Genomic DNA, 26,221 nt, shown 5'->3' on the forward strand with positions numbered 1-26,221 from the left:
CTTCAAATGGCTGCGCTTTCTTGGTTCGATCCAATTGCATTGCAGCAGTTTCTTCATTAAAGGGACGCGATTGAACTCGTTGGCACTTTACACACTTTTTTATGACACTTTTAATCCGTTGGCGTGCACGAATGATCCAAAAACGATTTCGTAAGAACGTCAGAGTGTTTTGGACACCAGCATGCTTCCGTTTAACATGATGATAGTGAATCATCATGTCAACAATCCTCTCGTTTGATGGAAGAAGGATGGGTGGATCGATGAGCAGTTCTTTTAGGGCCGGGCCTATTCTTCCAGTCACTCGGATGAGTTGCTCCTTTGCATCCCAAATGGGCCTGAGTGTATCAATACCGTGAAGCAGTTTACCATGTGGTTTTCCCTTTTGTAAGGACTCGTAGATTTCTGCAAATGCCCTTTTTTGAATGAGTTTTAAGATGAAGTTCTCGTCGACGGCGATTTCGTGAACAGAGAGACAGGAAATTTCCACTCCCCTGATCATTTCAGTTGCTTTGCCGGGCGACTCCTTCCTAAAAATCCTAAACATCCAGGCGATTGTACGTAAAACTCTCAGATAACTGCTCGCTCTTGATACGAGTACGTCAAACCAATCCGAAGTACTATTAGCTGCAAGGATTTGCAGTTTCTGCTTCAATTTTGCTTCGATCTCCATCAATTGCATTACTTCTGATGTCGGCATATCTTGTTGCGGCCATTCCGTCTTTTCCAGTTTCAGCCAGGAGGGACCTCCCCACCAGGAAGAAGCCGCAACTAACTTCTTTGCTGTCAAGCTTCTTGATGCGTGGTCTGCTGGGTTGTCCTTCCCCGGACAATGTTTCCAGTGATCTGGCCCAAACCTCTTCTGGATGGCTTCAACTCTGTTTCTGACGAACATCTTCCAACGGTTTGCTTCTCCGCGAATCCATCTAAGGGTTGCCATTGAGTCAGTCCATAAATGCACTTCCCAATTTACTTTGTCAACTGCGTTGACGATTCTTTCAGCTAGAACACTTCCGAGTTCGGCACTAAGTAACTCTAACCGTGGTAGAGAAACCTCGTTCTTCGGGAGTGGTGCTGCTCTGGTTTTGCAGCAAATTAGCCGAATGAAGTCTGGATGTCTTGATTTCACGTAAGCAACAGCTCCATACGCTTTGGTTGAAGCGTCACAAAAAACATGCAGTTCTTGCGTGTGTTTGCTAGGTGCCATAGAAATCATCCTTGGCACTTGTATCTTGTCAATGTGTTTTAAGTCTTCAACAATTGTCCTGAATCGGCTTTCCGTTTCTTCGGGCACCTTCTCGTCCCATCCAATCTTGAATTCCCACAATTCTTGAAAAAGAAGCGTAAATTGGAGCGTTACGGGTCCAATTAATCCAAGTGGATCGAACAATTTTGTTGAAATTTTTGCAAAAGCTCGTTTAGTCAACATTTGAACTTTTGCTGCTGCGTCTACGATAACGTCTGCCTTGAAATAAAAGCAATCCGTGCTAGTATTCCATCTAACTCCAAGCACTTTTTGTGGGTATAAATTAAGACATGAGTGTGACTTGTCTGAGTCGTTGGTTAGGCCTTGTTTTTGTAGATATCTACGCAGCTGTTGGTTGTTTGTTACCCATTTTCTTAAGTCCATATTTGCGTCAGCAAAAAGTTTCAGGACAATTCCGATTACGGACATTGCTTCTTCTACTGTAGATGCATTCGACAAGTAGTCATCTACATATAGGTGGCGTAGAATTTGTTTGCTGATTTCTGCTAAGTCACCTTCATAGGACTCCAAATGTTTCTTCAGGACGGTTCTGAGCACTGCCGGGCTGCATGTGAGTCCAAATGGAAGCCTGTTCCATTTATAAGGTTGCAGTGATCCTGGGACGTTTTCATCCTCTAGAAAAAACCTTAACGCTTCCGCGTCTTCTTTAAGCAGTTTCACCATTAGAAACGCTTGTCTAATGTCAGCTGTCCAGACAATGGGGTTGAGCCTAAACTGTAACATGATGTCAACAATGTCTGGGTTCAGATTGGGTCCTTCTTCTAGGCAATCATTGGCGCTGAAACCCGTTTTCGGTTTTGCTGAACCATTGAAAACTGGTCTTACTCTGCTGGTGGTTTTGTCTTTTCTGACAACCGGATGATGGGGCAGAACCGTGTAGATACCGTCGAATGACGTATCCGCCTTGGAAATGAACCTAAGTTCCTTTAATTTGCTGAACTCGGCTTCGTATGAAGTCTTCATCTCCTGGTCTCTGTCCAATCTTCTTATCAGTGCCTTTGCCTGACCTTCTGCCATGGCTTCATTCTTGCTGAGGTATTTTTTGCTCCCGTTCCATGGGAGCGGTGCTACATAATGTCCATCATCATGTTGAGTGATGGACTCTGCATAGGTCTTCCACTGTTCTGAAAGTGGCACCTTTTCCAGTGGATCTAGACTCTCTAGTTTCCACCATCTGGCAAAATCAATTTCTTCTTTTTTCGGGTCAGTTTCTTCATGTAAATCTTTGGGTGTTCCTAGTTTAGCTTTTAAGAGAAAGCTGATAGCCGTTGTAGACGATAACGCCACCTTCTCATCTTGTCCTAGTAGTAGCCATCCCAATTTACTTTCTATCGCTCGAATACCTGTATTCGACACGATCTGTTTTCAGCCGAGAACCTTCCAGACTTGATTTGCTCCGATCAAGACGTCTATTTGGCAGGGTCCTGCTTTTCCGCTCAGTATTCTGTCGTCGGCTAGTTGGTATCCTTGTCTCCAAAGTTCGCTGACGAATTCAGTCTTACTCGACCCAGCAATTTTCCCGATTTCGGGTTGCTCTATTGCTTCAAGTTCAATATCTTCCGCCTGTGGGATTGTTCCGCGAAGTCGTAGCTTTCTTACGCTTCTTTCGTTTTCTGGATGGATGTGTCCCACTGCTTGCAGCTTCAGATTGATTTTTCCGACTTCTTGTAGCCCTAAAGTCTGTGCCAATTCACTTCTAACAAGGGTTGCATTCGATCCTTGATCGATATAGGCGATAGCTTTATGCCAACCGTTTGGGCCCTCCACTACCACTGTTGCCGTTTGGACGTATACGCCACCAAATAGGCGTGCTTCGATTGAGAGAGGAGCGCCATCTGCTACTTTTAACATTGGAGACGCTGCCACAGTTGCTGTCACCGATTTCGGTTTAACTGCCTTGTTGCAGATAGACGTGTGGTGACCCATTCCGCACTTGTAGCATTTTCTTGTACTCCAACACTCTCTCACCTGATGATTTTGTCCCAGGCACTTCCAACACCTTTTTTCTTTCTTGATTAGCTCCAGTTTCTTCTCTAGGGTGATATCACATTTTGCCGGTGAATGTTTATCATTGCAGAATAAACATCTTCTTTTGACCGTAGTGTTCTGTTTCCTGTCCTTATATTCTGTAGCAGTGCCTGTGACTACTAGTTCAGCTGCCGTTGGTGTGGTGGCAAATGTTACTTTTTGCGTTTTTTCGCTTGTTTCTGGTCTTGTCTTCTTCTTCTCTTGCTTCTCGGTTGAGTAAGCATACTCCCAATCTGCAGCTATTGAGTCGATGAAGGTAAAGAAATCTGCTAATGTCTTGTTGAACTGCCTGGTTTTGCCATGCCATCGAGATTTTAGTTCAATTGGCAGTTTTCTTGTCAAGATTTCCATAATTGCTTCATTCTGAGCTGTTTGTTGGTCTAAACTGCCGAGGTTGAAAGCATGGCCCATTGCCTTGTCATGTAGTTTCCGTAGTCCTTTAAAGTCTTCTTGATGTTCTACTCTTGGAATTTCTGTAATGGCAATATAATGGTCTGCTTTTACCGATCTCGGCTTGTTGTATTTCCCAGTCAAAATATCTATTGCTTTGATATAATTGTTGTCTGTCAGATCCAAGTACGATATCGCACCAGCTGCGTCCTCCGTTAAATGCAACTTCAGTCTGCTGAATTTCTCGATGGGTCTCATTGACGGATTCTCGTGGATCAGTGTGCGAAAAATTGCCCACCAATCCTCCCATTTGCTAAGATTTCCATCAAACTTGGTGATTTCTATCCGTGGTAACAGATGTGCAATGTTCCACGGGGTTGAAGGTACTTGCAGTTGCATCGCATTCATCGGTGGAGTAATTGTGCTTGGAGGTGTATTGTTTCCACTTGGAGCTGCTACTTGAAGTATGGGGCTTGCCATACTTGTTGTTACTACTGGTTTCCTTTTCTTCCAGTCGATGGTTATTTTGTGGAAACGGTCGACGAACTCTTCATGCTGCACCAGGTACTTCTGTTGAACTTCGGGGGCTTGTTCCAACATAGGGATGATTGTTTCGTAATTTCTGATTAGTCGTTTCATCCTGTCATCGGCCAGCTCAAACGAAGTTTCAGCTTCCTGCAATCTGCTTTCATTAGCTGCGGTTTCATAATTCTTCAAATCTTTATGAAGTTCTTTCTCCAAAACTTCTATGGTCACCGCCAACGTTGCTTGATTCAATCTCTTGGTGGCCATTTTTGTTGTGGAGTTCTACTGGTGATCTGAAAAAGTTGTCTAAATAACAATTATAGTGGGATATCCCAAGGCAATATTGTGTCTGAGAAAGCAACACAAAAACGAGTTTAAGAAGAAACAAAAGACTGTATTTTTGCGAAATCGCACACCTTTAACGACTTGTTAATTAGGTAACAGATAGGTCAAAACACTTACACTATAAATTAATAGTGGGCTGAAAATTTCCCTAACACGTGATTCCTTACAACACGTGTTGAATCTCTCACTCAAAGTCTACACTTTAAATTACGCCAATTACTTGGACGATATCGTCAGTCTCAAAAAAGGTTCGAAGGACCATGAAAAGGTTCGAAGGACCATGAAAAGTATTTAAATCTAATTAACAACTCTAATACCTGCGATTCAATACCTTTGTAAAGTTAACTTAGGCAGGTTCTACCACTAGTTTATTTGAAACTGACTTCTGACACAAGAAATGGCGTCTGCCTTTACACAGGGAAAAATTCTAACAACGGCTATTGCCGATATCGGCCACCAAGAGGGCTCTGCTTGGCAGCGCCCCTGGCGGCCTACAAAAAGTTTACAATTATAACATAAATTATAAGTAAAAAACAATAGGCCGTCTGACGGGCCTTCAAAATTTAGATATTCTTTCTTCTTGTGGACTTTGACAATCCGCAACAGATGCAATCATGCCAATCACTTGAGCTTTCACTCTTTTACCCAATTGCAATATTTCAGATTCAGAGATTTAGGGTGGAGCTTATTGTTGTGGCAGTATTTCACTTTTGAAGTAGAAACAAACCCATTGAAACTCATACTTTCCTTAATAAAAATAAAAAGAAAGAGGTTTGACTGTTTCGTCGAGGCTAATTCATGTCGTACATTCACGGGCGCGATCCTACTACTGCTCGACACGGGAACTTTTGGCTGCTTAGTTTCCTTCCTGGCCCGTTTTGCTCCTCCTTAGCTAACCTGCACCCATTAAATTCCTTCAATGGGTCCATGTTGATGCCGAACTTAGTGCGGACGCCTGATCAACATGCACGGTCACGAAGTAGGAATCCTCGTCTCAAGTCATCCACACTATCAAGCCTCCCAGAAGCAGGATTACAGATACGTGCCACACATTCAGCTGAAGTATTAATGTCTGACGACCGATTGTATTTCTAGGATGAAGCGGACCGTTTTCGGTGTTCCCTTGTGGCACACTGGAAGGAAACCGGCGTTTTCAGAGCGGTAATTTAGCAAAGCATAGAAAAATGAACTTATTGATTCTTCTGATATACGTAAAACGTTAAACCCAAATGCCTCGTCTCTTTAGCGTTTCGTGTTATCGATATCAAAGTAGCTAACGTTTCCATGTGTAGATTTCATTGATCGAATCCTGTGCCCTTTAATAAGAATTTCGCACATTGGCAGGCGTAGTATTTCAAACATGTGACGTTCGCTAATGTCTTCACGTAACATTTCTTCCTGTTGTTCGTTGTTGTCTCTGCGTAACATTAACTTGGTTGCTGCAAAAACAGCTGCGTTACGTATTCCAGGATTCTATCCAACATGTTTTCTGATGCATTCCTGCTGCATTGATAGTTCATAGTGTGCAGAGTTTGCTACTAGGTGGAGTTGATTGACTCAAATGGAGAGTGCATTGCAATCACCAGCTTCACATATAATATAATATTTGAACCTTTTAGCCTAATAATCTATTTGTATCAAAAGAGAAGATAAAAACTAATGAGTTGTATTGGCTTCGAACAGTGCCAGGCAGGGTTCTAGCAACAGCCTGGTTTCCTGGTGACTTTCTTCGTTTTTCGATAGTGGTTTGCTCATTTTGTTCATCAGCCATATTTTCGAGATCCGTATGGCATATAACACCCAGTAACTTGAGTTTCAGTTATCGAACAGTCGTCTCGCGAACTTTTTCCCATTACATATAAATGTAAAAACATAATTGTATACAGCTTTATTCCCAGTCCATTGGAAAATACAAAGCATAAAATCTGTTCTTCTTCTTCTTCTTCGAGGCATCCAGGAACACACACATCTCCTTCACACTGTTATCGAACAGGCGAAACAGTCCAAGAGGGAGATGGTGATTGCCTGGTTGGACCTCTCCAATGCTTTTGGATCCATTCCTCACCCAATTTTAAATTGTCTATTTCAGAGTCTACCAATACCAGCTGAGCTTCGTCGCTTCCTAAGCGATATCTACTCAAACAACATCATGGAGTTTGCTGTTGGGCAAGATTCCGTGCAGATTCATCCAACGGCTGGTGTTCGACAAGGCGACCCATTAAGCAGCGTGGTATTCAACCTGGCAGCTGAACCCATCATACGGACGGCAAAATCAAATAACACCGGATTCTCAGCGTTTCAAGCTAGGGTCTCAACTACAGCATATGCGGACGATATTGCCATTGTAGGATCGTCAATCCGAGAAACGCAAAGAACTCTCAATGCCGTAGAGGACACGGCAACCTCGCTAGGCTTGAAGTTCAATCCAGGTAAGTGCACGTCCTTAACACTTATTAACGGAAAATCTGTTACAGACAACTCGCTGAAAATCGGAGACGCCGAAATCAGACCCCTGGCAGAAGACGATCAAGAGGACTACCTAGGAACACCTCTAGGAGCTCGCTTGACCTTTCGTCCAACCACCTCTTTAGCTCAAAACTTAATTAAAGTAGCAGATTCTGGTTTAGCTCCCTGGCAGAAGTTAGAAGTATACAGGAGTTGTCTTCTACCATCGCTGTCTCATCATCTGGCGTCAGGAAGGGTGGAAAAGGGTGCTCTCTACGACCTGGATGTCGCATGCAGAGATTTTCTACGCAGAGTTGCCAACGTCCCTATCTCGTCTAACACTGCTTTCTTCTACGCAGACAGAAGAGTTGGGGGGCTTGGAATGCTTCCTTTGACCGAGGAGGCTGATATCTGGACCATAGCTAGAGCGATGCAACTCCTAGACAGCGAGGACAAGTCCGTTAGCGAAGTGGCTATGGCGCAACTAGAGGAGACAATACGACTAGGATACGGAAAGAGAGAAGTACCATTCCCCATACCAATTAACGAATACTTGGCAGGGTCAATGGACAAAGGACTTGGTGCCATAAGACATGGAGGAGCATCCATGAACCTCTGGACGCGTTCGAGGAGGGCAGCTGGCCACTTGAAGAGGATCAAGATTGATGTATCCGGCGAACAGTACTCCAAAATCCTCGCCGATGACATCTCTTGCATTTCCCTGAAAGCAGTCAGAGGACTCCGAACCGCCCTGAGAGGAAGATGGACGTCAAGGCTACTGTCAGAGCAACAAGGGAAGGTTGCAACGGGGCTTGCACTCGACATGGCGAAGGACACAGCAGCACTCATCTCCTGCAGAACACCTCTAACATTTCAAGAACGGCACTACCTCAACCAAGCCAGACTTGGAAGACTTCCAGTTAGAGGGTGTCCAGGATCTAAGTCCACAAACAAGACATGTCGTCTTGGTTGTGGCAAATTGGAAACAACAGACCATGTCGTCTGCTGTTGCCAAGTCAATTCAGCTCTATCCATTAATAGACATAATTCTATCTTAGATCTTATGGTGACAGAAGCGGAGGCGCTCGGCCACTCCGTTTCCGTCAATCGGGCAATTGACTCCACCGGAAGGCGCCCTGACATCGTTGTAACATCGACGAACCCAGCTATCGTTATCGACGTGACGGTTCCACTCAGCAGTGCAGAAGGGTTAGAGAGGGCAAGGAATAAGAAGATAGAGAAGTACAAAGACCTTGGATCTGTACTCCCTCTAGTCGTTGGCTCTCTCGGGTCCTGGCTTCCGAGCAACGACGCCATATCTCTAGCCCTCAGCATTCCTGGAAGACGATGGAACAACCTGAAGAGGAAGATGAAACTCTTGGCCATACAAGGAACGACCAGAATAATAGCAAAGCACTTGGCCTATCAAACAGAAGGAAGCGATCCACCGCCCGAAGAAGATGAAGAAACAGAAGACAACAGTCTTCTGCAACATTCTCTTTAAGGGTTTTTTAACGTAGCGTTGACACGTCGTCTCGCGAACTTTTTCCCTTTACATATTAATGTAAACACCTAATTGTATACAGCTTTATTCCCAGTCCATTGGAAAATACAAAGCATAAAATCTGTTCTTATCAGCTTAATATCTGATACGGGTTCAAATGAACCCCAGAATATTAAACTGATTTTTGGAATTCGGTGGGAAATCAATGCTTGCATTGATCCTGCCACGGGTTGACCCGGTATTGCAGTACCTCCGGGCTCGGCTCACCCCTTAAAAGGGATGTTTTTCTGAATTAAATCAATTTCTGAGTGCTCTTCTTTATGTTTCTCGCATCACCATGAGGTGGAAAAAATGACATATACACTATATCAACATACTTTCTTATCCTCAACCTATTACTATTCCATCGGAAGTCATTTGGCTGCTGAAAATGTATCTTTCGACAGCTTTCACTAGGTATGGAACATGGTTAAATAATTGCAGCCCAACAAGTTGTGTCCCTCAAAGGGAACGAGTTTATTTTAGAGCTAACCATTCAAATGGGTTCGAGTTTAATTGAGTGAACGGCAATCTGAAATGCAGACATGTCTCTTATGAATATTGTTGTTTAGATCAGTTGAGGAGTAAAGACGAAAAAACAGCGCAATTCGACGTCTCCATTTTGGAGGAAGAAGTTTTCCCAAATGGGAGCATTTCTCTTCTAACCCAGAAATGGCTGTAGGTTTTCGATTTTTTAAATAAGAGCTTTATAGGATCAACTATGCTCAATCCCATTTTTCAGTTTTATACGTAATTCCACGTGCGATAGTTCTTTGTTGAGCTCTATGATTTAGTGTACTTCGTCGTTATTGTTTGTCTACCAAAAAAATATGAGAAATCGTCAAGTATTTACAAAAGTCATACTTACCTGGCTCAGAGGCAACCATGATCACTAAGGTGGTTCCTTCAGGGTGAGGCCTTTCCATTGCACTAAGGATGGGCTGACCCTTGCGATTAATCCTAATGTGATTAACTCGGGAGTACAATTTTTTGTAGTGGGGGACTGCGTTCGCGCCGTCCCCTGAGCAGCAGAATCTATAATACTAAGTGAAGCAGACTTGAACGGATACTTTTCACTTGGTAAAGGAGTCACTGTGCGATCAAAACCACCGCATTAAAGGGGTTATTCTCTATTTAAATTTGCAAACCATTAAGAGAAGCGCAAAGAATGCATTGGTCAAGCCCGATAAGAAAGTCACTTATGATGCCTAAACGTTAAAAAGGCGGATACTTTGTGATGATTGATGTACGCCAACAACGATTCGGACATATGCGTTGTAAATTTTACATTCAATACTGTAACAAAGGCCTACAAATATATTTACTTAACATGCCCACATTTTATGATCTTATGTTACTCCCTTTTTCACTTATGATATCCACCTTTTTCCTTATGTTAACGTTTACAATTCGTATCGTATTTCCTGTTTACTTCCTTGAAACGTTGTTTGTCAATCCGGAGATGAAGTCATCAACACTTTTAGCTGACCTCGATAAACACCTGCAACTGATGCGCATATCGCACAATAAATAAACAATCAGTTGATTGGTTGCTTACACGTCATAATCAATCAATTAATAAAACATCTCTTGATTGGTTGCTCGTGCCGAGTTGCGACAGGCCATCAGCGTCTGTGACCACTCTCGAAATGCGAGGTTTCGTGATGAACCCACATTTCCGACAAACAGAGTCGTTCGGCAACTTCCACAACGTTTTGACGCGGAAACTCTATCGGTGCAAATTCTTGAATTTGCTAGAGTCTTCTCACAGTTCTGAAACGTTTAGTAGTCGAATTGCTGAGTGTTAATTTCTCCGCTTCCTATCGTTTTACCAGCGTGCGCTCCCGTAACGCTCGCGCTACATCGGTAAGCTTCCAAATTGTCCTTATTTCGTTGGTCATTATGGTTTGGCTCGTTATCCCCTTTCTTGTCATATTGTATGTCCTTTCCCGTGTAATTCTTATGGCCTTAGTCAAGTAAAATACATGTCTATCATTGTGGGTAATTCGCCTCCGAGTTCACTTAAATTCCAATTCGAAACAACATTTAATTCTTGTAGTACTCAACCCCCCAAAGGGATGTATTACATAATGGTGGCAGCGCTTTTTGAACTCAACCACAATGAATGATGATGTTATTACTGGCGGGTCTAGAATTCCACGAACTCCCATACAACCCAGTGTGCCCCAAATTAATGTTCCCCTGCCCAGTGAGCCAACTGTTGCTGGATCACTTAATTTCGATAAGTTGTATGTTGAACCCAAAATTGCACCTGATACATGTCCAGCTTGTACCACTCCCAAACCAATTTCTGAACCGGCTAGTAAACCCGCTTCTTCCGTTGTAAGTACACAACCATCTAGAGTTAGTTCTCAGTTAAGTAAGCTTAGGTCTTACGGTGCGTACGAAGCCGTAGCTCGTCTTGATCTTGTTTACAGACGGAAACCCAGAGGTAGTTTTGCCTCTGGAACCGTTTAAGAGGAGCGTTCACCCTCTATTTTTGCTAGAATTGCTGCGCGTATTTCTCCAGCTAAGTCTCCTCCAAAAGTTTCGCCTAAGTCTAGTTCAGTAGCAAAAACTGTGTTAGGGTTTTTCACGAGGAACTCCCCGAATGGAAAATCAACTGAACCTGAGCCTACGACATCTATTCAACAAAATCAAGAACAATCAACAGAAGATATTCCAGCCAAAAACGAGCCAGCTTCCGTACCTTATCCTTGCGATCAAGAGCCGGAAGGAGAGAGAAGCGGACTTTCAGTCGACCGATCCGAAGACCTGGGTACAGCTAATTTGGTTGATTCAAGACATCCGTCTATCGAACCACTATTTAACCAACCAGAATCCAACGACGGTGTGGACAGAACCTACGATTCTGCTGAGGCATCTGACGTCGATCCTACAGGTGAAACTACACGCACAGGAGAAGAAAACAACCCAATCGGAAGCCCAAGCGTCCGTGCTGACATCGATCTTCATATCACAAGCGAGACAATTCCTGATATTTCTGCTGAGTCAAATTCACTGCATCACGGAACTGCAAGGCGTGACACCACAGAAACACGAGACAATCTTAGCCTCGTTTCCGAATTTTGGAACTTCCATCAGACACCGAGAAGAACGCTACCTACATCTAACGTACGAAGTGAGAGAGTTATCCTCCCACTTGGAAGTGCAGCTACTGACCCATCAACAGTCGTTCCTGATAGACATCCGCAACCTAATCTTCTACCTGCGGGAGCTACGCCTGCTGACTCCGCTGGAACCGCTAGTTCCGGAAATCAACTCGTTGCTGAGGAAATTGGACAACTTCCCGGGAGCAGTCAACCCGAACAACGTGCAGCTGGCAGAGGAGATCAAACAAACACTCTCCCAAATCAAGGTCCGATTGCAACGGTTCCTACCATCCCATACGGTGGAGGACGTACCTCAACAACCCGCGGCCCAACAACCAGCACACCGTCAAGAGGAGAGAACCGTTCGACGTCAACGACAGGTGCGATTCGCCGACCACCGCCCTATTCGCTTCTCCCGTCGTCGATGTTCGACCCGACGCCCACGCATACTGATTACACCACCCAGGAGCATCGCAGACGTTACAGCGAATCTCGATCATCTACGAGCAGCATTTCAACACAATCTCACAATTCAAGACAGGAGAGCTTAAGAGCGCAAGAAACAAATCCTAAGAACATGGCTCAATGTCCTCCCCCTAGTAGAGCAGCTACAGCTAGAGATCTTGATGATTTCCAGAATAATCAGCATACCTTTTCCCGTTTGCAGTTACTTCCTTCGTTTTCCGGAAGTCCACTTACGCGTTTCGACTCTTGGCTAGAATCTTTCGAAGCTATAGTAGACACATCAGGATGGTCAGGAGAGAAAATTGTCCAAATGCTTCGTGCTAAGTTAACAGACAGAGCTTTTTCCGTCATTCAGGCCATTTTGAAAGATCTTCCGCATGATTATGATTCGGTCAAAGAAGCTTTGCTCGATCATTTTCACGGCGACGAAAATGTTGATTTATATCTTAAGAAATTTAACAAAGCTAAGCGTAAGCCAGGAGAAAAGATCGTTGATTATGCCCTTCGACTTCAGGAAATTTTCAAGCGTGCATATCCTGTAGCTCACTCTGAGAAGTCTTTTGCAATCATTTTAATGCAGAAATTTATTGAAGGCTTAGATTCTAAACTACAGACGAAAGTTAAGTATAAGGACTTTAAGGATTTTGGCGAACTAGTTACTTCAACACGGACGTATGCTAGTAGACTAGAAGCGTTAGAAACAGATCGTGAAAGGCAGGAGTTTATTCGGTCTATTGATGGCACACATGGCACCAATAGCGCAGAATTGACAGAGCTTAAGCAAATGATAGTAGATCAGAAAGAAATGATGATGAAGGCAGTGGCTAACGTTCACCATGAAGACAAGCCTGTTGTGGAAAAGAAAACTGAAAGTGAGCAGATTAGGGACGTTCTTAGTGAACTCGTGCAGAGCGTAAAGAAACTCCATCTCAATAGGAAAGACGTCTCATATCCTTCAAACACACAGTATAGGAAACAGGTTTCGTTTCAACCGACTTTAGCTAATCAGCAAGATGGTAACGTGAGAGCTCCGCAGCAGCGCTTTAATAACAATAATGGAAAAAGATTATTTGTAAACTCCCAAAATAGTTCTACAAACAGTAGTCCGCCAGCCCCCAGACCTCCGAATGATTTCAATAATCGACCTTTACAGTCGTCGGCTATTTGCAATTTTTGTGGTTACCGAGGTCACATTCAGGCAGATTGTCGCCGTTATCAACGTCAAGGACTAGAACAAGCTCAGCCGCCTATTTGTTATTCTTGCCGTGACATCAGGCATAGATCTAACAATTGTCCTAAGTTCAGAAACAATAATAGACCTAACATTCCCGGTTCTCCTCAACATCAGGAAAACCAGTAGGAATCAACTGTAGCTTCGGGTCAGTTGATGAAGAGCCTCCCCGAAAATCCCGACAAGTCGCAAAATTAACAACAATTACGAATGAATCGACTCCAAGAATTCCGTTAAAGATTTTCCAGGTCCCGTTCCAAGCATTATTCGATACAGGCGCGTCTAAAAGCATTTTACATGAACGTTTATTTAAGAAGTTACCCCCTAGAGGTCAGGCGATCTGCAGCCAGCTTGACTTCGATTTATATGATGTAGGAGAAAATAAGTTACATACGCTGGGAAAAGTGACTCTGCCCGTTGGATACGGGGAGACAATTTTACAGCAAGAATTTATCGTTACAAACGGTGTTTCTGAAGATTGTATCCTTGGATGGGACGCAATCCAGAAGCATGGTTTTCAGCTTGATGGAGAAACAAAGAGTATTTACTTAGCTAGACATGGGCAAGGCCCCGCTTCTATTTTTAGGGTGCCGGTAATGGCAGTTACAGCAGTAAAAAAGACGACGTTACCTCGTCAGACGTCGCTAGTAACTGTAGGCCAATTGAAGGGTTCATTTCCGTATGTACCTCCGAATTCGGCATTTATCTTCACCCCAAGTGAGAATTTGCCAGATGGAATTTATATTGAAGAATTTATAGGAAAGGTATCGGGAGATGGAGCATATAACATTATAGTCGAGAATCATTCGTTACAACAAGTCACAATTCCACGAAACACCAAGTTAGGCGTTATTGAAATCGCTCAGCAGATTATCGGAAAAGTAGCGTTAAATACATCAGAAATTAAGCCCATAGAATCACGTGAGCCTATTGTAATTTCGGAAGTCGACCCGGAATTTCAAGCACCGCTCTCTCAATTATTAAATGATTTTCACGACTTGTTTGCTTCAAAAGATTCAGAACTAGGGAATACCAATCTCATTAAACATACAATTGATACAGAAGGAAGAGGCCCCATTCGACAACGCCCATATAGAGTTACTAATAATCAAAGGAAATTATTGAAAGATAAAGTGCAGGAGATGCTAGATGCAAAGGTCATCAGATACTCGCAATCTCCATGGGCTTCACCCGTGGTGCTTGTAGAGAAAAAGAATGGAGAAATAAGATTTTGCGTTGATTATAGGAAATTAAACAGCATTACAAAGAAAGACTCTTTTCCCATGCCACGCATCGATGAAACTTTAGACAAATTATATGGAAAAAAATTCTTTACAACCCTTGATTTAGCTTCCGGTTATTGGCAAATTCAAGTTCAGGATCCAGATATCGAGAAAACAGCTTTTGTTGTAGAAAATAATCTTTATGAATTCGAGAGAATGGCGTTTGGTTTGTGCAATGCACTTGCCACGTTCCAAAGGCTAATGAATTATGTACTGAGAAACGTCTTAGGAAGTAAAGCGTTAGTTTATCTGGATGACGTCATTATCTTTTCAGATACATTTGAAAGTCATTTAAACGACATTCGAGAAATTTTTAACCTTTTAAAAGCAGCAAATTTAAAGTTAAAACTTAATAAATGTCAATTCGCTAAGCGGTCAGTAAATTATTTAGGTCATGTAATCTCAACGGACGGTATTAAACCCGATCCGAGTAAAATTGATAAGATAATTAATTATAAAACACCAACTTCTGTCGACGAAGTCAGATCATTTCTTGGACTTGCCGGATATTATAGAAGATTTATTAAAGATTTTGGTTCAATCGCTAAGCCGTTAACTCGATTAACGCATAAAGATATAAGTAGGAAACCATTTGCGTGGGGAACTGAGGAACAGGTTGCCTTTGAGAAGTTGCGCAATTCTCTAGTAACTCCCCCAGTTCTTGCATATCCAAATTTTAACGAAAAATTTTTTCTTTTTACTGATGCGTGTGAGTATGGAATTGGAGCGGTATTATCGCAAATGCAAGATGGGAAAGAACATCCAATAGCCTATTCTAGTAGACAGTTAACAAAAGCCGAAATGAAGTACAGTACCACAGAAAAAGAAGCATTAGCTGTAGTTGATGCAATTAAATACTTCCGCCATTACTTATTAGATAAACCTTTTGAAATCATTAGTGACCATCGACCTTTGCAATGGCTTAAAAATCAGAAAGATAATAATGGTAGGTTAGGTAGATGGGCTATATTATTAGCCGCGACGAATTATGAATTGAAATATAGGCCTGGACGTATCCATCAGAATGCAGATTGTTTATCCCGTTTAAAAGTTGCTAGTATTCAACCAGTACCAAATAATATTAAGTTAATTTGCGAAAAACAGCTTGAAGATGAACTTTGTATAGATATTCGAAATTATCTAGAGAAAGGAGTACTTGACGAGAAATTTAGCCAATCCAAGCCGGATTGGGCTAAAGAAATTGAATATTTTGAAATTATTGAAGGTACGCTTTATCGGCACGAATTGCCTTCAAAGGATAGTAAACGTAATGAAATTAATCATCAGTTAGTCTTGCCTTACTCCCTCCGCCATCTAGTGTTGAAAGAATTACACGATGCGCCGATGGGTGGGCATTTAGCTTTTTATAAAACTTATTTGAAGGTCAAAAACAATTATTATTGGCCTACAATGAGGAAAGATATATTAGAATATTGTCAAGCTTGTGAAATTTGTACCGCTAATACGGCATCAACTTATAGAGCCCTATTACATCCCCATGAACTTGCAAAAGCCCCTTTTCAAGTGATTGGTATGGATTTCTTAGGCCCTATTACTCCCGTTTCTCCTAATGGAAATAGTTATATCTTAGTTATCACTGATTATTTTAGTCGCTGGGTAGAAGCAGTAGCATTGAAAGATCAAACTGCCCAAACCACAGCTGAGTGTGTATATAAAACCATTATTGTACGGCATGGAATGCCAAAAGCTTTTCTTTCTGATCGTGGAACAAATTTCACATCGAAATTATTCCGCTATTTTTGTAAAAAGTTAAAGGTTGATCAAAGGCTCATCACTGCCTACAATCCTGCTAGTAATGGTGAGACCGAGAGATTTAATCGAACATTAACCTCTATGTTAAGAAAAGAATTAAAAGATGGGCAACATGCTAATTGGGAAGAAATGTTGGATGATGTTTTATTTGCATACCGTAGTTCTACGCATTCTTCGACACTTCAAACCCCTTATTATTTAGTGCACGGTAGAGATCCTAATATCCCTATTAACGAATTTCTAGATGCTTCTCCTTCAACTTTTAAATCCGCCTCTGATTATGTAGGGAATTTAAACGATCGCTTGCGTTATAGCTTCCAACGAGTTCGCGAAGAAACCGAGAAAGCTCGGAATCGCCAGCGCGAACAATATAACAAACGAGCAAAAGAAAAGAAATATGTTGTAGGTGATAAAGTCTTATTAGATATTCGTGTAGTTAAGGATGGCGATAGTAGGAAGTTTACATCTAAATATAAAGGTCCTTATAGAGTAGTAAAAGTTTATAATAATAGTACTGTAGATATAGCTGATAGTTCTTATGTATGTCAACGTAGGCACGTAAATCGTTTAAAACCATTATACGAGACAATGTTGTGGAAAACGGAACCGTGTCCCCCAATTGAGAACCCCAACGATTTCGAAAACCGATTTCGCAAGTCAATGGCGACGCAAACTCAAGACCATGGCATTGCCATGGAAGATCAAGATCATGAAGAAATATTGGCAAGTGACGATTACGAAGATGACACCACGCAAACAACTGATCATTTTGAACATGTAAATGTTTCTCAACAACAAGCTGATGTCGTCAGCGTTCATCGTCCTTCATCGGAAGATAATATTTCTAACACAGAAGAATCAGACAACGAAACACAATCAGTTCAACATAACGCAATTAACGAAAATGACTCCTCACGCGCCGAAGTTGATGAAACCGAGAGTTTGCCATCCGAGCCAGAAGAAGAGACGCCAACTGAGAACCCAGAACTACTTCAAGAAACCAGACGCCCGCAACGCAATCCACAAAAGCCTCTGCGTTACCGAGATGGAGTCCAATAGCAAGAAGAAATCCCATATATAAGTTCCGAAAATTATTCATCACATCATAACCACTACTCATTACCAATTGCAATCCCAACTGGACAGCTTTGTCTAACAAGAATGGAACACGTCAATTACGTATTTGAAGACAATCGATGAGAAAAAAATTCTTTCTTCTATTTCTCTCTTTTTAGTCTCTTGAAATTTTGCTATATTCTGTTATTCGCCTATCACTTTTCTATCCTGTCTTCTTTTCCCTCTCTGTATTTCCCCTCCCTCTTCAAAAGCGTTGTAGCCTCAGTAGTGTTTTAAAATAAAAAACGGCAGAAATAACAATAAGACTAGTCTCCAAAATTGAGAAAAAAAAACATATGGGATAGGGAGAAAAGGAATAGGAAAAAAATATATAATATAGGAAAAAGATATAATTCAAACAATTAGTTTAGGTTAAATCATTAGTTCAAGTAGTCTCAAAAATAGGAGGTTCTTTAAAAACATATAATTATATATGTTTCTAAGGAATAAGATATATTATAATATGATAATTTTTTTAATCCGGTTAGACTTGGAATTAAATATATAATTATATTGCGGAAAAATTACTTGAAAAATTTTGAAAAAATGCAAAAGCCGTTCGTACACGGATTGAGTCCAGCGCCAGACTCTCCCCTAGCCAGAAAGGAACAAATCTCCATCGTCAGTATTCAATTCTGACAGCCAACTCTTGCCACCCACAAGAGTTACACGGCCAACGGAATTGACAGCTGAGAAGAGAAAAGGCAACGATGGAAAACCACCGTGACCCACCTTCTGTACATTGGAGCCGACGCAAATTAGTTCCCTTTTACAAGCTTCCCCCGGGATTTGAACCCGAGTACCCTCGCGTCGCAAGCAAGCTTGCTAACCAACTATCCATGCGAGGGGTACAAGCTATGTGTAGATCCAAGCAAGTCATTCCATCTCGGACAAACTAACTTTTTACTTATTGTAAAATAAAAAGCTCCCCGTTAGATAAATAAAAACCTTAATTAACTAAGTTCATCAAGTTATTTGTCATTTTTAATCAATAAGTTCTTATTTTCTAAGTTAGACTTATTTATTTCCAGAATTGACATTCTCGTGCCATCTAGCGGTCAAAAAGTAAACTAGAACAACGTCATCTAGCGGTCGAGTTTTAAACTACGAGTAAAAGTACTAATACGCATAAAATAATAAGGAAATTATATTGGCATTACCGTAGCAATCCTTTAGTCCCGAACTCTTCTTCTATTCCGCCTGCTATATTCTTCTTTCACTTCTTTTCCTTTCTTCTTTTTCGCTTATCTTTCATTTTTAAACAAAGAAAACGACACTTATCAAAATGGCGACCTGTCTTCGCCTACGCACTTGTTGTTATGCGATGCTTCCTTCGACACATCTTCAACCAGCCTCCAAATGATTGTCCGTTTACACAATAATAATGAACACAAAACTCTTTTATTCAACATTGTATTTGATTTAAAAAAAAAAAAAACATACATATGGGAGAGAGGGTTAGGAAAAAATATAATAAGAAAAACATATACATCAATAAACATCAATAAACATGAAAAAATTAACAAAATATATATTTAAAAAAAAAATGAACAAAAACAGTGTAAAAAAAAAGAGAATAATAAACAATGAAACACTGATGGACCTGTAAACAAAAGAGAAAAAAGAGATTAATTGATGTAATGAAAAGTGAGAAAAAAAATAAACACTCACTTACCTCTCTTCCGTCATTAAAAAAAAAAAAATCATCATATTTACACCTTGTTTTCAAATGAAATGTATTTCTTGTGTGAATGCAATTGTCAGTGCATTATTACTTTATTTCGATTGCTTACCTTAAAAATGTTTTTATTGTCATGTTTTTCTTTTTCCCTATGTCCACCTAAAAGTAATACGTAGAAAAACTTACCTTTACGTAAAACACTGTTTGAAATTTACACTGTATCCATATATGTGAGTGAATACTCGACAAGGTATTACACATCACAGTAGACACTTAACACACTTTACACATTTGTACCAACAAATCTACACGTATTTTGACAAAAAAAAAAAAAAAAAAAAAAAAAAAAAAAATTAACAAAAAAACAAAAAATACAAACAAAAAACAAAAAAAGAAAAAATACAAAAAAAAACAAAAAAAACAACAAAAACAAAAAAAAAAACAAAAAAAAAACAAACAAAACAAACACTAACACACTGTTTCACTTGATTCGTTCCTAACTAACAACTTTTCTGTTTTCGTTCTTGACGCAAATGCGTCATTGTTCCATTTACACTACGCGTATAGCAGCGCCACCGCTAGCTGCCACACCCAACGCGAAAGATATATATTTTATTTTCCTTTCCTTGCTGTAGCTTTTCCCAATGTTCCAACGTTGAAAATATCCCCTTTTTAAGTTTTAAGTCCCTTTTTTCGCCGTCGGCAATCTATTCCGTCTTATTCCTTTTTATTCCCCTCCGTTTTTCCCCCCATTCACACTTTCCCCGTGTATTGGACTTGCGCGTGACCTTGACAGCGCCGCGCATTTACCGTTACATTTTTCAATGTTTTATTTCTTATCCGCGTTTCTATATGAGTAAAATTTTCGTAATTCTTTCTTTTCTATAATTAAGATCTTTTTTTCTTCTTTCTGATGATACCAAATTTGCCCCAAATTGTTGCTTCCTTCCAGTAGACAACTCTGTTAAATTGAAAGGCCCTATTTCCCCTATCTCTGTTGCTGTGTCACCGTTAAAGTATAGCCGACGGAATGTCTTTTACCTTTTTTAAATCCATGAGAATATTTTCCCTCTTCTTCCCCACATTTTTAGCTTTTCTTTTATTGTTCTCATTTACTTAGTTTTAAGAAATCCACATGATAAAGTAGAATACTTGGCCATAAGAATGTTTCCATTTTTATATTTCCCTGTGTTGTTTTCCGTATGTTTCGTGTGTAGTAATGTCATCAATGCCGTTACTATTGCTACTGCTGTGTCTCTACCTACGCGCGCGCGCATTTCAAACAACCGTATGCGATTGCGATGAACCTTTGAATATGGGAATTATTAAATTTCCTGATGCTGATTGCAAGCTGAAAATGAATTCCACGAGTGCTGTTCCAGTGAGATATGTTGTCTACAGTGATGAACGCGCCGCAGTGAAATTTCCGGGTTTTATTTGTGCCAAATGGAGAAATATTCACCGCGTGACTATGAACTTTTTCGGTCAAACAGTGATTGTGCCTGAGAAAATTCCTATTGACACAACGGCTTCTGAGTGCTATAAAATTATTAACACTAAAAAGTGTGAAGGTTATGAAATGACTCTTTCGGGTGAGAAGTATGTATTTTCGCATGAACCTCGATCTGATGGTTACTGGATGCGAACCGTCGATTGGGAAACTCTGAATTGTGCGCTTGAACAAGTACAACTGTTTCAACAATTGGAAGATGAAGATTTTCCAACGCCGATCGGAAAAGCTTCCGCAACCGCTGGTACCTTGTCTCACAACCATCTAACTTTGGTTTGGGATACATCATACACCCATAAGATCCAACACGAATTACGTCCAGTTGAATCTGGAACCGGAAATCTTATGATGAAAACGATTAATGAAAAATATTTCCGCCTCTTGGACGACGAACGTCAACTAGATTTTCATTTGACTCTTCAACCACCTTGCGACCCCAATCATCGAAGTTACAACAACCGAACAACGACTTTTAAAATCGCCGGCCAATCAAATTTAGTTTTGGTAACGTGGCCCTTCGTCGATAAATCTTTATCACTCACCGCCGAGTCGGCGTCCATCAAGGAGAAGGCCCAACCAAGCGTCTCTGTTGAAACCACCTCACCATCTAGTGACCCCGATTTGGATAAATTGGCCAATAAACAATATACTCAAGATCGTGCTATTGATCGTGATAATGAGTTAGCGCGTATGTTACAAACAATTGAATGTGACGTTCGCAAAGCTAAAAATGAACGAGCAATTATCACCGCCCAATATAATGGTTGGCTCGCCGCTTCATTATTGAAATTACCTCGGTGTGCAAAATTGCAAGCTTTTGGACAAACCGCCGTAGTGATTCAGTGTAAGGCTGTGAATGCCACATTTGAAACCGTGATCACACCATGTGGACCACAGCCAAAATTTAACAATTATACCATTAATCTCGATGGCTGGGAATTAGTGAAATTTTCCCCATGCTATTGGACAAATGGTTTCGTCAATTTCAACGATAAACCTTACGCCTTCCGCAACAACACTTGGAAAAGGATCGACCCGAATATTGTACCGCCGGAGCGTACATTGGCTCATTCCTTCCGCTATGAAGACGTGAAAGCCTTCGACTATGACCATCGCAGCAATCCAGCTTATAACGATAATTTACTCAACCACATGAACGTTGTAGCTGACATCGTAGCCGCCATGAATAAACAATCACCTGCTGATTTCCCATCGAATCATCGTCCTCATGCAGCTGATGTTCTACTGACAGCAGCAGGAGTCGAGAGATATACCAGCTGGTGGGAGGTCATCATAATCTCCTTGGTTGTCACCGTCATTTTCATCCTTGTCCTCATCGTCTTACGCATTTGCTGCTGTCTTGGCCTCTTCGGTATCTGCTGTCCTCCAATTAAAGAAGTTAAAACTTCTTATCACAAACATGAAGTCTGATTACGGGACGTAATCTTACGCAGCCCAGAGCGATGTAACGAAGGCCTACAAATATATCTACTCAACATGCCCACATTTTATGATCTTATGTTACTCCCTTTTTCACTTATGATATCCACCTTTTTCCTTATGTTAACGTTTACAATTCGTATCGTATTTCCTGTTTACTTCCTTGAAACGTTGTTTGTCAATCCGGAGATGAAGTCATCAACACTTTTAGCTGACCTCGATGAACACCTGCAACTGATGCGCATATCGCACAATAAATAAACAATCAGTTGATTGGTTGCTTACACATCATAATCAATCAATTAATAAAACATCTCTTGATTGGTTGCTCGTGCCGAGTTGCGACAGGCCATCAGCGTCTGTGACCACTCCTGAAATGCGAGGTTTCGTAATGAACCCACATTTCCGACAAACAGAGTCGTTCGGCAACTTCCACAACGTTTAGACGCGGAAACTCTATCGGTGCAAATTCTTGAATTTGCTAGAGTCTTCTCACAGTTCTGAAACGTTTAGTAGTCGAATTGCTGAGTGTTAATTTCTCCGCTTCCTATCGTTTTACCAGCGTGCGCTCCCGTAACGCTCGCGCTACATCGGTAAGCTTCCAAATTGTCCTTATTTCGTTGGTCATTATGGTTTGGCTCGTTATCCCCTTTCTTGTCATATTGTATGTCCTTTCCCGTGTAATTCTTATGGCCTTAGTCAAGTAAAATACATGTCTATCATTGTGGGTAATTCGCCTCCGAGTTCACTTAAATTCCAATTCGAAACAACATTTAATTCTTGTAGTACTCAACCCCCCAAAGGGATGTATTACAATACTGTCAACGGCCATACCACGTAGAACTCACCCGGTCTCGTCAGCTCCCGGAAGTTAAGCTACGTCGGGTCCCGTTAGTACTTGGATGCAGACATGTTTTTTGTGTTCTCCTGTTTCCCCATCAATTTGTGAGTTTATTGCTGATTTTCATTACTTTTTGTTGTTATTTTCATATTCTAGAGTGTTTATTTTGTATAGTTTTCTTGTTTTTCTCTTGTTTTCCCCAAATTTATCCTTTTCGGTGTTTTGTTTACTTGTGTGGGGCCCCCCCCTTCCCCCTTGGCAGTTTGTTTACATTGTCTAGGGGACAATGGCTGCCAAGTGGCTCAATAGTGTAGATGTCGATTTTGGGGTTCAATTCCCGAGATTGAGTATGCGTGCGGTACATGGGTTCGTGCGTAGTTTGAAGGTTGAGCCACAGGATCTCTTAGGCCTAGTTGCTGTGCTAGATACGAGAAATCAGGTCGCTAGAATTACGTTTACGACAGAGGGATACACCTCAAATTTTTTGTCCCAACACAGTGGTATCGTCAGGACGGAATTGGAAGGGAAAGAAGTTAATGTAGTCATCAGGGACAGTAATATTCCGGAGAAATTTGTCAGAATTGCAGGGATTCCACAGAATCTAGACTTGGGAGTAGTAAAGACACGTCTGAAGGAATTTGGAACCATAATTGATGCTCGTTGGGAACGCTATCGGGTGGCAGAGGATGACGTTTTATACCCTGTCCTTGCCACTTGGATGATAGTACGAATGACGTTGACTAAGAATATTCCCTCATACATTACTATTGGCAGCTATCGTGCCATGGTAAACTATGAGGGACAAAAACCTACTTGCAGACTGTGTGACGACGAAACCCATTTTAGCTACAACTGCCCAACTTTGAGACGTAATAAGGAACCTATCATTGTCCAAAAGCCCAGTAATAAAATGACTAAAAAGACAGAGACAGTCCCGGAAAAACCCGTCACTCTACCCTTAGATGTAGACCCCATGGTTTCTAAGGCCCTTCTTGAGTGTGGATTACAAAGTTCACTCTCAGGGGGGACTCCCAACTTAGAAATTTCTCCCACCGAACAACCCGTTAAATCCACAGACGACCCACCACGACAGACTCCGCCCGCTCAAATGATAATCCCTGAAACACAACCTGATGACTCGGAACCTATGACAATTTCCATGGAACCAGTGGAACCCAATTTGGGGGAAGTTGAGTCCATGGAAACTGACAAAACAAGTGACCACCTGAAAGTTCCCACTGTACCACAAAACAAACGTTTCAAACCAACATTGACACCCCAGAATTCTAGACCAACCTTGTCCACTTCTCAACCCAAGAAACCATTTAAATGACTGCAAAACTAAAAATCGCATCTATCAACATTGGAGGGATTAGGTCAGTCGAGCGACGTCAAATTCTTTTTAACTTCTGCAGGGACGGTAACCTAGATATCGTGGGACTTCAAGAGGTAGCATTTCATTCTTGTCCAATTATTGAAAGTCGCTACCGTTTGTTGGCAAATGTCGGTCCCAACAAAAATGGAACAGCCATTCTCATTAGACATGGTCTGGACTATTCTCGATTACTTCTAGAACCCGACGGAAGGCTTATATCTATTGACGTGAAATGTTTCACGTTCATTAATATCGATGCTCCGTCAGGTAGTCACGTAAAAACCGAGAGAAACAACTTTCTTCGTAAAACCGTCCCTGCTTACACAATAACTACTCGACTGCCCTTCGTGTTGATGGGCGATTTTAACTGCGTAGACGACATCCAAGAGAAGGCATGCTCCGACTCCTTCTCTTCCCAAAGTAATATTATCAGCTATGCTTTGAAAGAGATGGTTACTGGTCTTGATCTGGTAGATATCTGGAAAAAGTTAAATAAAAGTGAACCGGGGCACACCTTTTACCATCCCTCCGGTTCTTCTCGACTTGATAGGATATATGCTAGCCGATCTTTTGCAGAGAATTTTGTAAATATTTATTTGCAATCCTTGTCGGTTAGTGATCATCAATCGGTACAATCAACTTTTACCTGCAATCTCGATCTCCCACATCGTACTAGATCCCCTGCTGGTTTGTGGAAATTAAATACTTCCATACTGTCAGAAGAAGGCTATCAAAACTATGTAAAAAATTTTATTCATGAATCTGCCAATCATCCTCTTAGGGAAAGTAATGTCGCAAATTGGTGGGAGAGTGTACTGAAACCAGGTATCAAACGCATTTCGGTAGATTATTCTAAACAAAGAGCTAGAATGATTAGGGAAACGAAATTTTTCTACCAGTCCTGCATTTCAGGAGATGGCCGAAGCAGATACCTTTGATTGGGTTGCCTTTCACCAGTTGAGGAAATTCTCAAAGTCTTGGGAGGAGAGCACACTTAAAGGGTATGGGATTCGTTCCCGCTCCTTTGAAGGCCAAGAGGTGGAGGAAGCCAATATTTTTCATGTAAATAGAGCTAGAGTTAACTACCGAAAATGTCGTATTGATAAAATCATTGCCTCTAATGGCACATGCTTATCGACCAAAGAGGACATTTCAGGAGAGATTATTTCACATTTCAGTAAAATTTTCAAAAATCAACCTTCTCCTGACATACTGGCAGGTACTGATTTTCTTGAGGGAGTAAGAGATTGCTTTAAGCCAACCCCAAACCTGACTGCACCAATTTCCCTCCTTGAGATTAAAGCTGCTCTGATGGCGATGAAATCAAACAAGTCTCCTGGCACCGATGGCATTCCTTACGAGTTTTACGTAGAATTTTGGGACGTGATCGCACCCCATTTCTTGGATATGTTCAATCATATCCTTGAAAGGGAAACTCTTACGTCATCGCAGGGCCAAGCAGCGATCAGGCTAATTCCCAAGTCTTCAGGGCTCTGTGGAATTTCTAATTTTCGGCCAATTTCTCTTCTGAATTGTGACTACAAAGTCATGGCATCTGTTTTAGCGAGACGATTGAGGCAGACACTGTCATCTACCATAGGGCCTCATCAAAAAGGTGGGGTACCTGGTAGATTGATTTTTGACAATTTAATGCTTTATAGAGATGTCATTCAATTCGTTGATGATCGGGGATGCCATGACTCTTCCAACTTTGCGATTCGGGGTATGGGCGCTGCCATTGTTGGAGTTGACTTTGAAAAGGCCTACGACCTGGTTAACAGGGAAGTGCTCTGGAGGATTCTGGATGTCATGGGCTATCCCACCACCTTCATCCGTTGGCTACAGACTATGTA

At 41.4% G+C, this 26,221-nt stretch overlaps 1 protein-coding gene and 2 non-coding genes across 3 annotated transcripts; all 3 read left to right on the top strand.

Moving 5' to 3' along the window:
- Positions 1–8,579: 8,579 nt before the first annotated feature.
- On the top strand, positions 8,580–8,773 carry LOC123472782. The gene has a single exon (XR_006647262.1). It is a non-coding gene; the product is annotated as a U2 spliceosomal RNA (small nuclear RNA).
- Positions 8,774–9,400: 627 nt separating this feature from the next.
- On the top strand, positions 9,401–9,564 carry LOC123472723. Its single transcript, XR_006647204.1, has one exon. It is a non-coding gene; the product is annotated as a U1 spliceosomal RNA (small nuclear RNA).
- A 13,715-nt stretch (positions 9,565–23,279) lies between these two features.
- Positions 23,280–24,812, top strand: LOC116936003. Its single transcript, XM_045173805.1, has 4 exons — positions 23,280–23,411; positions 23,460–24,233; positions 24,332–24,643; positions 24,744–24,812. The coding sequence occupies exons 1-4, from the start codon at positions 23,280–23,282 to the stop codon at positions 24,810–24,812; spliced, it is 1,287 nt and encodes a 428-aa protein (XP_045029740.1).
- Positions 24,813–26,221: the final 1,409 nt, after the last annotated feature.

This window comes from Daphnia magna, linkage group LG5 (genome assembly GCF_020631705.1).
Source record: "Daphnia magna isolate NIES linkage group LG5, ASM2063170v1.1, whole genome shotgun sequence".
In the NCBI taxonomy this organism is placed as follows: domain Eukaryota; kingdom Metazoa; phylum Arthropoda; class Branchiopoda; order Diplostraca; family Daphniidae; genus Daphnia; species Daphnia magna.